Genomic DNA, 14,420 nt, shown 5'->3' on the forward strand with positions numbered 1-14,420 from the left:
TTAAGACAGTAAATCTCCATTGCTGAACCGTGGCTTGAGCCAGGTGAGCAGGCCCCGTCTCTAGGGGTAGACTCTCTGTGACTGTGCCCCCAAAAAAACATAAATCAGAGGGACCTCAGAGACAGTACAGCTTTGAGGCTATGATTAGGGACGGGGGCAGATGGTTGTGGGGAAGAGGAGGTGAGACAAGTGACCATTCCGGCATCCAGGTGTGGGTGCTGCACCCCACCCCCACCCAGGGCTACTCCTCTGAGGTCCAAAGTAAACATGGACGTGAGCTGACCATCTGTCCTCTCAGGGCTGGTAGAATTCCACCTGGGCAAGCCTGTCCCCAGCACAACCTCCTCTCTCTAGTTGAAACGACTCTTTGTGGAGCCAAATCTCAGAGCTTAGTCTGCAGGGTGCTTTTTCCAAAGAGCATTTTAGAGACGGATCCATCCGGTGGTGCAAACCTTTAATCTCTAGCATGTGGGAGGCAGAGGCAAGTGGATCTCTGGGAGTTTGAGGCCAGCCTGCTCTTCACAGCAAAATCCAGTCTTAACAACAAAACCAAACCCAAGAGCATTTTGGTTGAACCCAGCATGTTCTTTTTCTCCCTTACCTCTGTTAGAAGAGCCTTACAGTCAGAAACCGGAGGCGGATGAGATGAACGAGGTGGAATCGCCCCCTGCTCCCGAGGAAACACAGGTCTGGGTTCAGCCCAGGGTGGTCAAACCCTCGAAGCCCAAGAAGACCCCAGCCATCAACTTCATGAGTGAGTCTATGTTCCCAACCTCTGGGGTGCCTGCCCCCAGCCGCCTTCGCTAGGGGCTGGTGGAGAAGGGGAGCTGGGCAACCGGCAACAGGGAGATGGTGGGGCGGAGCTGGCTGGGGTGCAACACCAATTCTTATTTGAAAATGATGCTTTTCAGTCACTGAAGTAAACCAGACAGGAGGCTGCTGCCTTTCCCCAGGCAGGATGTTGTTTTTGTTTGTTTATTTGTTTGAAGGCAGAGTCTCATGGGGCCCAGACTGCTTTTTAACTTGGTATATAGCCAAGGATGACCTTGAACCCCTCATTCTTCTTCTACACCCACCCCGCCTCACTTATGTGGTTACCTAGGACATAACTCAGGGCTTCCTGCACACAAGGCAAACACTGTACCCACTGAGTCACACACCCCACCCCAAGGCACATATTGTAATGTTATATTTCCCCCGAGTCTTTCAAAGGGAATCTTGGATGAAGCTGGGTTTCTCCCGGATATCCTGGCCACTCAGAAATCGGTACACATCACATCTAGGCCAGTGCTGGGATGGTCCATGCATCCTTTCCCAGGTTCTGCCTCTCAGATCAGTCCCTTTCTCGACTCTTTAAGGCTCCATTCACTCATCCATACAAGGGGGTGACCATAGCTGTGACGGGCTGGCTGAGAAGATGGCTTGCAGCACTGTGAGTGAGCCACCCAGAGTCAGCAGACGGCTCCCTGCACTTTGAGACCAGCGTGAACTGCTTCCAATCCCCAGGATGCATGTATCCAGGCTGGAACGAGGGCTCTTGCAGGCCCCCCTACACCTAGACCTTGTTTGAACCCCACCTCTGTGTAGAGTCCATGTTCCACAAGCCATGCCCCTCGTATATTCCAACCTTTGTAAGCCAGGTGGGGCCATGGGGACTGAGTGTGTATCAGGCAACCTTCACGGTCACATGATTTTTTTTATTTAATGCTCACAAGAGTCTTTTGAGGGGACACTGCCCCTATCTCCCCTGCTTGAGGGTGGTAGCTGGATCTCAGTGGAAATAACTTGTGTAAGGTCACAAGTGCCTCTAGAGCTCTGTAATGATGGAGGCCTGTCATCCCAGCATACTGGAGGCTGAGGCAGGAGGATTTCAAGTTTGAGGCCAGCCTAGACTAATAGTGAAAACCTGTCTTAAAAAAAAATGACAAGAAAAAAAAAAGAAATATAAATAAAATCTATTTATTTCTGCTGTTCAAGCCTCCCATGGAAGTCCATAACCAGGAGGTACTGCTCTTGCTCTAGTTATGGTATGGATTCCAGAGCATTCCAGAATATCCCTTGGGATGGGGGAGGGTCTTCTAACCCAGATTTACCCTCCTGGTCTCATGGTCCCCTTCCCATGTCTCTCCTAGCCCAAGTAGTCCGCTGTGACACCAAAATGAAGGACACGTGCAAGGGATCCACGTGTAACAGGTGAGGGCCCAGCTGGGCTGAGCAGGGCTGGGCTGGGCTGGGCTAGCCGCCCTTGGGACCCTCCTGAGACACAGTCAGTCACATGATCCGCTAAAGCCTTGCTTCCTACACTGAGCCTCCTGGACACATGCGACCATGGCACTCACACTGTTAGCACAACACACACCAGACTGAGCTAGACGCTCCCATGTGCACCTCGACTGACCCTGACACTCCTCGGTCCCCCTGACTATGGCATCCTGCTATCCCCCAACCCTGACACCCACTGTCACCCCTGCCCACCGCCTCAGATTGAGCATTTGGCTGACGAATGATCTATCTCTGTCACATGTCACCAGAGTTTCTCAGCTGTCACTCCTAGGGTACATGAGACATTAAGGTGGGATACCCTGTATATTAGGGAATTTTGAGCAACCTCCAAGACCTTGATCTCTAGCAACTGCCAGTGAGAATAACCAAAACTGGGGATAGTATCCTGAAATAACCAGTGTATCCTAAAATAACCCTGCTGGGCACACATTACTGCCGAGTGCTTTGTCTCTGGTCCAGAGAGGGCTACACCCTGCAGGGGCCCTCATGAAGTGCATTATGGGAATAGTAGACATGAAACCTCTTATTGTAACCAGTGTATCTCAACCCTGATGGATGCCCGCCAGCCAACTCTCACTTCAGTTTGTGGCTGACCCCTGGGTGTGAATCCTGCCCTTGGGGCTGGCTTCAAGCCACCCGAGATTTTAGCCAGCAGCCTTTAGTCTCTAAGGATGTGGGGGGAGGGCCCTGGGGAGCCCCTCCCCCCACAGAACATGAGTCCTGTTCCCTGAGGGGTGTTAGTCTCATCTAGGGGAGTATTTAGAGAGTGTCACTCAAGGCCTCTGCCCAGAGGTGCTGGCACAGTCTGAGTCTGTCAAGAGCTAAGCGGAGTTATTTGAAGCCCCCATTGAAAGAAGAAGGTGGCTCTCCATATCACCCAGTGGACCTGAAGTCCATTCTGTGGGAGAGTCCTTCACTCACACAAGGGGTGACATGAAACAGTAGCCAGGATGTGGCTGTCCCAGGGGCACACCCGCTGGGTGCCCTGCCCAGCTGTGGAAGTCTCTGCAGGACTGTCCTCTGGGAGGAAACCACTGAGCGTTAGTGACACCAGCCAGAGGTGGTGGACGACACACCCACACCCCAGGCGGCACTTGCTGTCTGCACTGGGTGAACTGGGTAGCGAGCAGGTATGCCTGGACCACATCTTATGAGAGCTCTGGAGCTGTCTAAGCTCAGCAGAAGGTGAGGCTGCATTCCCTGGGCAGGAAGAGGCGGAGGGTCTGTGTACAGAGGCTCCAGAGGTCTCTCCAGTCAGCCAGGGTAACACAACCCAAACCACAAACTGTGGCAGCCCAGCCTTACTGTAGAAGTAACATCCACTAAGCTTCCCCATAACCCCTGGCTTTAAAAGGTATTTTAACTCATTGTATAATTCAGAAAATAATAAGCCATAAAGAAAAAAAAAGAAAGAAAACCAGCCCCCCAAACCTCCTCAGCTTGGCATGCCCCCCACCCCCTTATCTATGTGGCTGAGGCCAGTCCTGCCCATGTAGTCACTGATCATTCTCCAAAGTCCACCAGTGTTCCTCAGACCCTTCGTTGTAAGTAGCTACCTAACAAGCTGACACATGGCGACACAAAGCTGTGTTTGTACCTGTGTCACCTGCTGCCATCTGTCTAGTCCTTAAAGTCCCGGTGCACTTGGTGTGCAGTTGGGTAACTTGCTGACTTTTTTTGGTTTGGTTGTTTGGTTTTTCGAGACAGGGTTTCTCTGTGTAGCCCTGGCTGTCCGAGAACTCACTCTGTAGACCAGGCTGGCCTTGAACTCCCAGAGATCCGCCTGTCTCTGCCTCCTGAGAGCTGGGATGAAAGGCGTGCGCCACCATCCCCCTGCAAACTGGCTTACTTTTTACTCGGCCTGTACGTGTTTACAAGGGAAGTTGGAGGGCCTGTGGACATGAACTTGAAGGCTTTCCTATAGGTTGGTTTTTGGTCTGTGGTGAACAGGGCCTCATTGTTCTGTTAACCTCATTAAACAGCAAACCTTGGGCTGGGAAACAGCTCAGGACAGGTGAAGGCTTGCTGTGCAAGTGTGAGAAGCAGAGTTTTAGCATCCACGAGAAAGCTGGATGTGGGTCTGTAACCCCAGGGCTGGAGGGAGGAAGCACAGACAGGGGGACCCCAAGGATTTACCAGCTAGTCTGCCCACCTACCTGGTGAGCCCTAGGTTCAAAGAGAGACTTGTCTCAAGAAATAAGGTGGAGAGTGATGAAGGTAGACATCCAACATTGACCTCTGGCTATCATTCTCATTCACCACATATGTGTACACACACACACACACACACACACACACACACACACACACTTTAGATAGTGGACATCTGCCACCCTAACACTGAGGAGCAGAGGCAGGAGACTGTCAGATATTTGAGGCCAGTCTCAACTACACGAGTTCCGGGCCAGCTGGGGCCACAAAGGAAGACTCAGTCTCAAAACGAACAGATGGGTTAGAGAGATGATGTCTCAGCAGTTGGCAATGGCTGTTCTACATGGAGACCAGGGTTTGAATCCCAGCACTCACACTGGTGGCTCACAACACCTGTAACTTCTTCTCCAAGGGATCTAACCAGCTCTCTGGCATCCGAGGCATCCACACATACACACAGAAACACACACTGTTGTTCGTATCAGTGGGATCCATCAGTGACATTTCTGGATTCAGTGAGAAAGCCAGTGAGGAAACACGGCAATGTCACTGGGCGATTTTACCAGCGAGCTTTTCTTTATTCACACATCAGGTACCAGTGCCCGGCAGGCTGTCTGAACAACAAGGCGAAGGTTTTTGGATCTCTGTTTTATGAAAGTGTGAGTGTGTCCAGTGTTACTATACACAGTATATGGGGAACTCCAGCAGGTAGCTTAAAGCGAATGAGATTCATAGAGACGGGTGTTCTGTCCTGGTTCAACCTGGAATGCCTGAATGGACTGATCCGCATGGACTACTGGGTCAAATGCTGCTGAAGCCACTTCTGGGAACCAGGACTGAATGTCACTGCAGGACTAGGGTCAGCATGCTTGGCTAAAAGGGCTTAAGCAGCTAGGCTGAGCCCCTAAGCCAGGGATGAAAAAAAGGTGTGGCTAAGGACAGCAGTGAATGGTTGGGTGGGGTGTGCTTTGGTCCAATTTTTTGGCTTTTGGTTGGCCAGGGACAAGTGTCACGGATGGTTCTGGGAGAGGAACCCTGTACATGTGTGGTCTCTTTTCTGCTCTCTAGTCTTCCAGCTTATGTCGGGCTGCTGTCCACTATGGCGTCATCGATGATCGAGGTGGCCTGGTGGATGTCACCAGGAACGGGATGGTACCCTTCTTTGTCAAATCTCAAAAGAATGGCGTGGAGTCCCTGAGGTACCTGTCCTGTGTGGGGAGATCCTGACAGCGTTCTCTTAGTGTAAAAATGGTTTGAGAGCCAGGGAGCCTTGGTAAAGTGCTTGCCATGCATACGCAAGGACCTGAGTTTGATCCCCAGGACCTGTGTAAAAAGCCATGTGTGGGGACATGTACTGGTAATCCTGGCACTGGGGAGGCAGAGACAGGAGGGTCTCCGGAGCTCAGTGGCAGCCTAGCCTACCTGCTGAGTTCCAGGTAAGTACGAGACCCTGTCCCTCCACCCCTCACCCCTAAAGGGTGAATGGTGCCTGATGCCGATCTCTGGACTTCACATATATATGCACACACTGATGAGTGTACCCTCCACAAGCATGCACTCCCCCACCCCACATGCTATTGAAACTTTGAGACACCTCTAAGGAAATGGGAAAACAAAAGACAACTCATGTGGCATAGTTGACTAATTCTTGAGGTCTCCGAGAGTTGGGCTACCTGTTCCGTTCTGGATCTTCCTCTAGCCTTCTGACCACTGGGCCTGCTTCATCTTATGCATTTAAAAACCTTTATTCTGTCTGAAGCAGGATCACCGTGAGCTTGAGGCTAGCCCACATGCATTCCAACCCTCCTGGAACATATATCAAGAAACCAGAAAAGAAATGTATTATTCCAAGGAGGGTTCTGGCCAGGCAGTGGTGGTGTACACCTTTAATCCCAGCACTTGGGAGGCAGAGGCAGGTGGATTTCTGTGAGTTCAAGGCCAGATTGGTCTACAGAGCTAGTTCCAGAACAGCCAAGCTGCACAGAGAAACCCTGTTTCGAAAAACAAGCAAACAAAAAATAGGAAAAAGAGAAGAGTTCTAAAGCCTTCCCCAGGCTGCTGGAAGAGTCCTTGGTGACAAAGATTATACAGTCCCACTCTAGAATAGTCTAAGCTCTTCAAGTTCCCGTGCTTGCTTCAGGGCAGTGTGAGGCATGTGGGCTGTAGTAGTACCCAGTATACACTGACTCATGTTTTTCTTTCCAGCAAATACAAGCCTTCTAGCTCCTTCACAGTGTCGAAAGTGAAAGGTAAGCAAGCCAGGCCCCGAGGGAGTAGAATGAAGTGTGGGGGTGCCTGGGATTTCCCAGGGAATCTCCCTCCCTTTGGTCTGTGCTTTGTAGTTATTTCAGCTTGAGCCATGGTTCCCAGGAAGGCTCTGTCAGGAGGCTTCAGAGAGGCCATTTCTCCCACTGGTTTTTCTTCCTTCCTTCCTTCCTTCCTTCCTTCCTTCCTTCCTTCCTTCCTTCCTTCCTTCCTTCCTCCCTCCCTCTCTTACTTCCTTTCTTTCTTTTTTGTTTTCTTTTCTTTTTTGGTTTTCCAAGACAGGGTTTCTCTGTGTAGCCCTGGTTGTCCTGGCACTCACTCTGTAGAGCAGGCTGGCCTTGAACTCAGAGATTTGCCTGCCTCTGCCTCCACCACCCCTTGGTCTCTCACTGGTTTCTAAGCATATTTAGATTTGAACCTGGCTCTAAATGGCTGATCCAGAAACATGGGGCATGGCTGCCATCTGAATACCACAGTCATGGTCAGCGTCAGGTCTGCTGTTTAAAGTCCTTGATGGGCGGAATCACTATCCTGGCAGGGATAGATACCAGGGAGATCAGAAACTGAGGCAGGAACTAGGGATCAGGCCATTGTGGCCACTAGGATCCCCCAGTTTCTCCACATGTAGACACAGAATCACACTTGGGATGGCCAAAGATGGCCAGGCAGGGGGCAGGTTTCACAAGCAAGATTCAGTGTTCGAATGGCAAGTATGAGACTTCATGGAGAGAGCAGGAGAGATATAGGCACCTGCAGACGCCTTGGGCTGTGGGGCTATCTCCGCTCTGTTGACCTGTAACCTCTGTTGACCTGACACTTCGTCTCCTGTTCCCAGAGAAGGCTGTGGACTGCCACACCACGGTTGCACAGCTCTGCCCCTTTGAGAAGCCGGCCACCCACTGCCCGAGGTAAGAGGGACTGAGGTGTCTTCCTACAGGCCTGCCTGGGGGATGGCTCTGTCTATTCCCGGCATGAGTAGAAGGCTCTGTGCCGAACTGTACCCAGAATTCAGTCCTTTATCTAAGCTGGAGACAGCTAACTCCCACCCCAAGTCTCCCTGCTCCTTATGAGGGGCAGGTTAAGATCATTAAATACAGGGGCCTTCCACAGACACCAGAGCCTCAGGAGAGAGCCTTCAGCTTGGGAGCCTCCCTACCCCAGCTTTGGTGAACATAACAGAAAGCAACCGTGTCTGGCTGAGCCTTGACTCACCAGAAAGGGGTCTGCTGGTCCTGGAGACTCACGTCTCTAAAGTTCCCACAGAGCCCCTTGGACAGGGACACAGAAATGTACGCACACACACACCCCCCAGCACAGCCCCCCCAACTCAGCAGAGCCTAGACGCACCTGCTTGTTACAAGTTGCTCCATGTCCGAAAATACAGCAGAGAAGCTGACCTCCAGCCAGAGCAGGACTCAGCCCCACAGTAGCTACAGTGTGGTGGTGTCCAACAAACATCCTGAGATAGACAGCTGCCTCTAGTGCATCGTGGTATGCTGTCCCAGGAGCCCTGGGGCCTGGAGACTGGCTTCTGGAGGGGACCGTGAGTGGAGCACCCCCCCCCCCACACACACACACACGCACCGGGGTGTGCACAGGGGGAAAGCCTGCAAAGTTACTGCTAGGGAGATAACTCTGGCTCGGGCAGTCAAGGAAACATCACAGCAGTTTGGTGGATTCGTTGAGTGTCACAGAGGAACAGAAGGAGAGGGCAGGAAACACAAATGAAGAAAACCACGTGCCCATGCAACTTCCTGACCTCACACCACCAGGAGACGGCAGGATTGAGAGTTCTGAGACTCACAAACTGTTTTTTAAATCTACACCTCCCCCCCACCCCACCCCGAGCACACACACACACAACACACACTACACATACCACAAACACACTTACACAGCACATACCCCACACACTCCACACCACACACCCCATACCACTCACACACACACACTCGTACTACACACACACTATTTCCCTGCCTGTTCCTTCCCTTTCTCCCGGCTGATCGGCTTCCTTCCTTCCTGCCAAGCATCCTGCCTGTCTCTGGGCCAAGTGGCTTTCAGCCGCCATCTTGGCTTCGTGGTCCCTGGGCTCAGCCTGTGGTAAGCTGTTCCAGACAGACACAAAAGGCCTTTTCTTAGGCAAAGCTCATGCTTTCCTCTCTGGCATGGAGTTTGCCAACCACCTGGGCCCACCCATTTCCAGTCTGAGGAGCCCTCTTCATCCCTGGGGCCATCATTTGGTTGAGGCCACCAGAGCCATGGTAATCTGACCCTTTCTGCCTCAAGTTATCTGTGCCCTTCTTGGAATATTCTGAGTCACTGAGGTGAGGGCCCTCCACCCTTCTTCCTTCCCCACATAGGGAAGTGGCCTTAAAAACTCTATTGATAACGATCTATGTTCTACACCCACAGCACACCCCGCCAACACCCAGGGAAGGAAGGTGCAATCCCATAGCCCAACACACCTCTCCTGGGGCCTAACTCCTCTACTCTATTTCTCTGTGACCTTTTCTATGGGATTCTCAAGTTCTACATGCATGGTTAAATAAAGACAAAGGATATGTTTACCACGGCCACCGTGGGGACAATTGTCTCCTTCCCTTCTGGGCTTGATCCTGGGCCCTATGTGTTCGGGGAAATGCTGCACCCCTGAGCTATGATTTCCAGGCCTCTGTGTTGTCTCTTCTAAAGAGCAAGCTGGAGACTAGCAGGATGGCTCAATGGGGAAAGGCACCTGTCGCCAAGTCTGACAACCCGAGTTCGATCCCCAGGACCCATGTGGTGAGAGAACAGACTCCTGTGGGTTGTCTTCTGACCTCTACACATATGCCACGGCATGTTTGAGTTCACACACACACACACGCACGCACGCACGCACGCACGCACGCACGCACGCACACACACAGCAAATAAAAATGTGATGAAGAGAAAGAGCAAGACAGTATGGTAGTTTTGTTTCCTCATTTAAAGAACATGAGTCTGAAAACTCAGACAAGGAGTGAGTCCAGGACACCATCTCCTGCCGGTCCTCCCTCCCTATAATGGCTTCTCATTTCCAGAGTCCAGTGTCCAGCACGCTGTGGAGAAGAGCCATCCTATTGGGCCCCTGTGTTTGGAACCAACATCTACGCTGACGTGAGTAGGCCATCTTCCTCAGCGGCCACCTCAGAAACCCAGTCCCAAGGTGTGGAAGTCGTGACCTGAGAGTCCATGACATGGCCTCTGGTTACACGGAGCCCACCCGTCCCTGCAGCCATGGCCCCAGTGTTCCATTCATAGATGGGTCGGACTCCCACCCGTCTGTCTTTGTGAATGAAAGCTCTAGCACGTCTCCTCCTACCGAAAAGGTCTTTCCTGGGTTGAAGGTCCTTGTGTTTCACAGACTTCACTTTCTCAGATATTTAATCATTGCCACAGTTAGGGTTTCTATTGCTGCCCAAAGCGACTTGGGGAAGAAAGGGTTGATTTCAGTTTACAGCTCCCAGGTCACACCCTGTCACCGAGGGAAGTCAGGGCAGGTATCTGGAGGCAAGAGCCGACTGACTGCCACTTACAGGCTTGCTCTTCGTGGCTTGCTCGTTTGCTTTCTTATATAACGCAGCACCATCTGCCCAGGCCAGGCACTGACCCTAGAGCGCTGGACGCTCCCACATCCATCATTAACCAAGAAAATGCCCTACAGACTTGCCCTCAGCTTCTCAGTTGAGAGTCCCTCTTCCCAGATGACTCCAGCTTGCGTCAAGTTGACAGCAGCCTAGCCAGGACAGTCACCTCAGTCACCTTTCCCTCTCTCTGTGCTCTTCTGATAGGTATCAGTTTCCTCACTGTTTTGTTTCGCCTTGCAGGCTCTGAACTATAAGCACACAGGAAAACAAACAAACAAACAAACAACTAATTTGCTCTGGCGAGACCCTAGATCACTCATTGGCCCCTGGGTCCCATCTTCTCTCCTAACTCAGATGGAAAGGCTCAGTTTTCCTTTGTTGATTTTCAGAGCTCAGCCTGTTCCCTCTGGTGTCCAGGGTTTAGGGACACAGTGACCCAGAAGGTTCGAGCCCCCACCCCACCCCCCAGCTGCCCACAGGCTATGCAATCCCTCTGAGTTCTTTTCCTCTTTGTGAGTGGAAATCCCAGAGCCAGCCAGACTTGTCTCAGCCCAGGGCATCTTCTAGCTCTAAAATGTGCCAGCTGGTCATATCATTTGTCTCCAGCTAATGCATGGCTCACACTTTCCCCAGCCTGTCCATGGTCGGCTCCCCTCACCGCCATCTTTGCGTCCAGCTGCCTTCAATTGTCCCAGATTCCTGTAACTGTGAAGTCACTTGGTTCCATAAGGCCAGAGTGGCCTTCATGACTAAGCTTTTTTCCTTGTCTTTTTTTTCTTTTTTCTTTATGAGCTTAAAAAAAAAATTCTGGAAAGCTGTTTAGCTGTTTAAGTTCTAAAGGCTAGAATTTTTATGAAGAGGTAAAATATCGTGCGTTGATTGTTGTAGTTCACTTAGTTTGAAGCTCTGAGTTCCATCCTCATAACTAAAAGAAAAGAAACAGAAAAGAGAAAACAAAAGAAAATAAGCCCCAGATTGTGATTTTTAAAAATGTTTTCAAAATACAAGGATGGACAAAACTATTTCAACCAGATACAAACCATTTAAAAAGTTGCCATGTTGTTAGCTGACAAAACTCAGATTTAAACATACTGAATGGAACAAAACAATACTTCATGCAAGAGCACAAGAGAGGCAGTTTATGAAGATATGAAAATCAAATCTGTAGGCACCAAAGAACATAGCAACTAAACACAGAAAGCAAAAAAAAAAAGTTAGACATCCAAAGCAAGGGTGCTCCACCTTTTTCTCCCCTACATGGGGCTGGCTGTGTGATGATGGTAAGGCTGCAAAGCTTTTTATTCAGTAGCTGCTGTGTTTCAAGCTTTTTTTTAATATCTTGTTTAAGAATCCTTATCATTTTGCAAAGGGGGAAATTAAGGCTCCGAACAGCCTGACTCAAGTCCCACCACGAGCGCAGGGCGAAGTGAGATGGTTTGCACTCGCTCTCCCTCTCCTCCTGTTCTGCTTGTTTCTGCCTCCTGTACCTCCACCGGCAGGAGCAGGCACCTACCCGAAGGAAGCCTTTAATGAGTGTATCCACTTGGGCTTTGAGCCTTGGGAGCGGTGGGGCTTCTGTCTGGGCCTGGCACACAGTAATGGCTCGGTATTGAACAACAACAGGAAAAAGATACTGCAGCCATTGATGCTAAAAACCCTTCGAAAAGAAGGTAGTAAGGAGTGGGGGGGGGGGGTGAAGACAGAGAGAGGGCTGCAGGCAGGAGCAGGCAGGAAGAGCGCCTCCATCCCCAGGCTCTGCTGGCCTGTGTTTCTAGGTCACTTTGTATTCTGGGAAATGATGCTGCCTCTTGGAAAATGTCTGTTTAGCTAAGAGATTTATTTTGGGAGTGTAGTCTCCAGACCTTTGAAGGGCCTCCGAGTGCCACGGATACAGCCTTTTGCAGAGTGCCTGTCCTGGCGGCAGCTCCCTTTGTGGTGAGCTGCAGGCAGGATTGTCCGGGTGTGGCTCAGACAGCAGAGCCGAGGTCTGGAGGCCCTAGCTGGCCCAGCCAGGGGAGTTCTCCACAGTCTTTCCCCGCTGAGCCTCAGTCTCCTTTACCCATCCTTCTGGCCTCGACTACTGCTCAAGCAAACTCCCGCTGCGTGGGCATCGGGATCCCGGAGAGGAGTAGTGTTTAGATGGGCCTCTCATCCCCTCCTCAGCTGTCTTGTCCCGGTGGACCTGAGTAGAGCTGCAGAATCTGTGTTTGAACACCTTCCCAGGGGCATGGCTGCTGGTAGTCGTGGCTCGCTGCTGAAGGTCCTTGGTGGTCAAGGATAGTCCTTGAGAGTTTGGGGTCCTGGTGATGGCGGCCGTGGGCTTGGCAGTTGCTGTCCTTGGCCTATGGCAGTTCCTGTGCACCAGGTCATGGGCAGTCCTGAACCTCGCTTTGAGGATCACTGTAGCCTTTGTTCTTTACTGTCCGTGTCTGTGGGATCATGGCTTTGCTGTCCTTCTTGAGTGTGAGTGGGAGGTTGTTTAGCTCCTGGCCTTCCATCTGTCATCTGCTGAGAGGGATCATAATGACCATTACCTTGGGGGCCCATGAAGTCAGAGTAAGTCACAGGCTGGGCACAGCTCCAGTGTCACAGTGAGCAGTGGGTACAGGCCATCCTGGGTCCCACAGCTACCAAATACCAGGACAGGCTGATGAGTCTCTAGGCTCACAGGGGTTGTTATGAAATGGCCCCGAATTATTGTTGAACCAGCATGAGCAGATAGTGAACACCCCCTACAAGTGGCGGAAGAGGCAGGGGTAGGAAAGATGTGGGGCGAGGGAAGAAGAAAGAACATGTCTGTCTATCAGTGATCAGAGATGTGAGCATCTCCAGGCGTGCGATGTGAAGACAGCCTGCCATGTGTGAATGTTTCATCCAGGAAATGTGGGCTTCCTGGTATCTGGAATCCTCCAGGGAGGGGGTGAAGGGCCTCCTTGGGGTGAGTGTGCAACCCCAAGGGACTTGGGGAATACTAGGAGGCCTTTCCTGGCATTTGCCCCAGTGGGAACTGATGCCTTGCTTCTGGAAATGGCAGTCCCTCGACAGGATGAGCATTACTGAGGGACAGAGATAGTGACTGGCCAGTTGCCAGTCGGCACAATAAGCGATTTGTGTCCACTCATGTCCGCCTCTGAGAAGTAGTTTCTGGGGACTCTGAAACTGAATGATTTCATGTCACCAGTGTCCCTTCAGAGACGAATGTAGTCTGTTACCTCTTAACCTTTCAAAGCACAAACCTCTTTGGGAATTGGAAGCTGTGGATCCTTCTTCGGGGGAAGAAAATAAAAAATGCTTCTCCATGAAGACAGGATGACTGGCCGTCCTGCCATGCTCAGGATTGGAACCAGACCCCGCCAATCGCCAGTCAGCTCTTCCTGGCCTCACAGGCTTCTTCCCAGGACCACTTGGGACTAACTTTTCTGCTTGCACCATTTGTTGACTGAAGAAGACGTGAAGTGTCTCCACGATGTGAAAGACCAGGCCTTTGGCTTTTTGAGTTTGGTGTGAGGGTGTCTGAGGGACTCCTGGACGGCTCAGCTTTTGACAGAACTGGCCAGCAGGGAGGGTGACTTTTCCTGAGGAGACCATGCGATGTTGACTCCCCAAAATGGTGAGGTCACCCATAGACCAAAGAAAGAATTCCATCCAGGTTCAACCTGGTGAACCAGTGAGTTTATTTGGATTACTTATGGCACTGTGGGTGACTCACGGGCCACCAGAAAGTCACAGCGATGGTGTTTAGGCAGCTATACCAGCGAAGAGTCCACCTGGGTGATGCACAATTATACAGGAAGAGACCCCATCCACTCTTTATCTTCTGAATTACCTCAAGAAGCAGGGGTTCTTGAAGGATCCTGGGAGCCTCCTTCCCTTCATTCGGGAATGTTCACAGGCCAGATCATGTGAGGGTCTCATGTAATGATCACAGCTGCTCTGACTGAAGATGGCCATGGTCAATCCAGCCTGGAGGAAATGACCACATACCTTCTGGGGCATTGGTGACTCTTGGAAGTCAGTGTTTTGGAGGATGGACATCAATCAGCCTGGAAAAGGCTCTCCAAGGAGTCCTTGGTCACAGTTCTGGGAGGCCACACTCCAGATGTGACCCTTCAC

General features: G+C 51.3%; 1 protein-coding gene across 1 annotated transcript in view; it reads left to right on the forward strand.

Annotated features, from left to right (window-relative positions):
- Window positions 1–14,420, forward strand: part of Crispld2 (cysteine rich secretory protein LCCL domain containing 2) — a 56,892-nt gene that overhangs the window by 26,458 nt on the left and 16,014 nt on the right. Inside the window, exons 7-13 of the mRNA XM_028880787.2 lie at window positions 611–754; window positions 2,133–2,193; window positions 5,027–5,093; window positions 5,503–5,633; window positions 6,640–6,683; window positions 7,535–7,607; window positions 9,762–9,837. Of these exons, the coding sequence (XP_028736620.1) occupies window positions 611–754; window positions 2,133–2,193; window positions 5,027–5,093; window positions 5,503–5,633; window positions 6,640–6,683; window positions 7,535–7,607; window positions 9,762–9,837 (596 nt within the window). The remainder of the gene's footprint in view (window positions 1–610; window positions 755–2,132; window positions 2,194–5,026; window positions 5,094–5,502; window positions 5,634–6,639; window positions 6,684–7,534; window positions 7,608–9,761; window positions 9,838–14,420) is intronic.

This window comes from Peromyscus leucopus, chromosome 5 (assembly GCF_004664715.2).
Source record: "Peromyscus leucopus breed LL Stock chromosome 5, UCI_PerLeu_2.1, whole genome shotgun sequence".
NCBI classification, from domain to species: Eukaryota; Metazoa; Chordata; class Mammalia; order Rodentia; family Cricetidae; genus Peromyscus; species Peromyscus leucopus.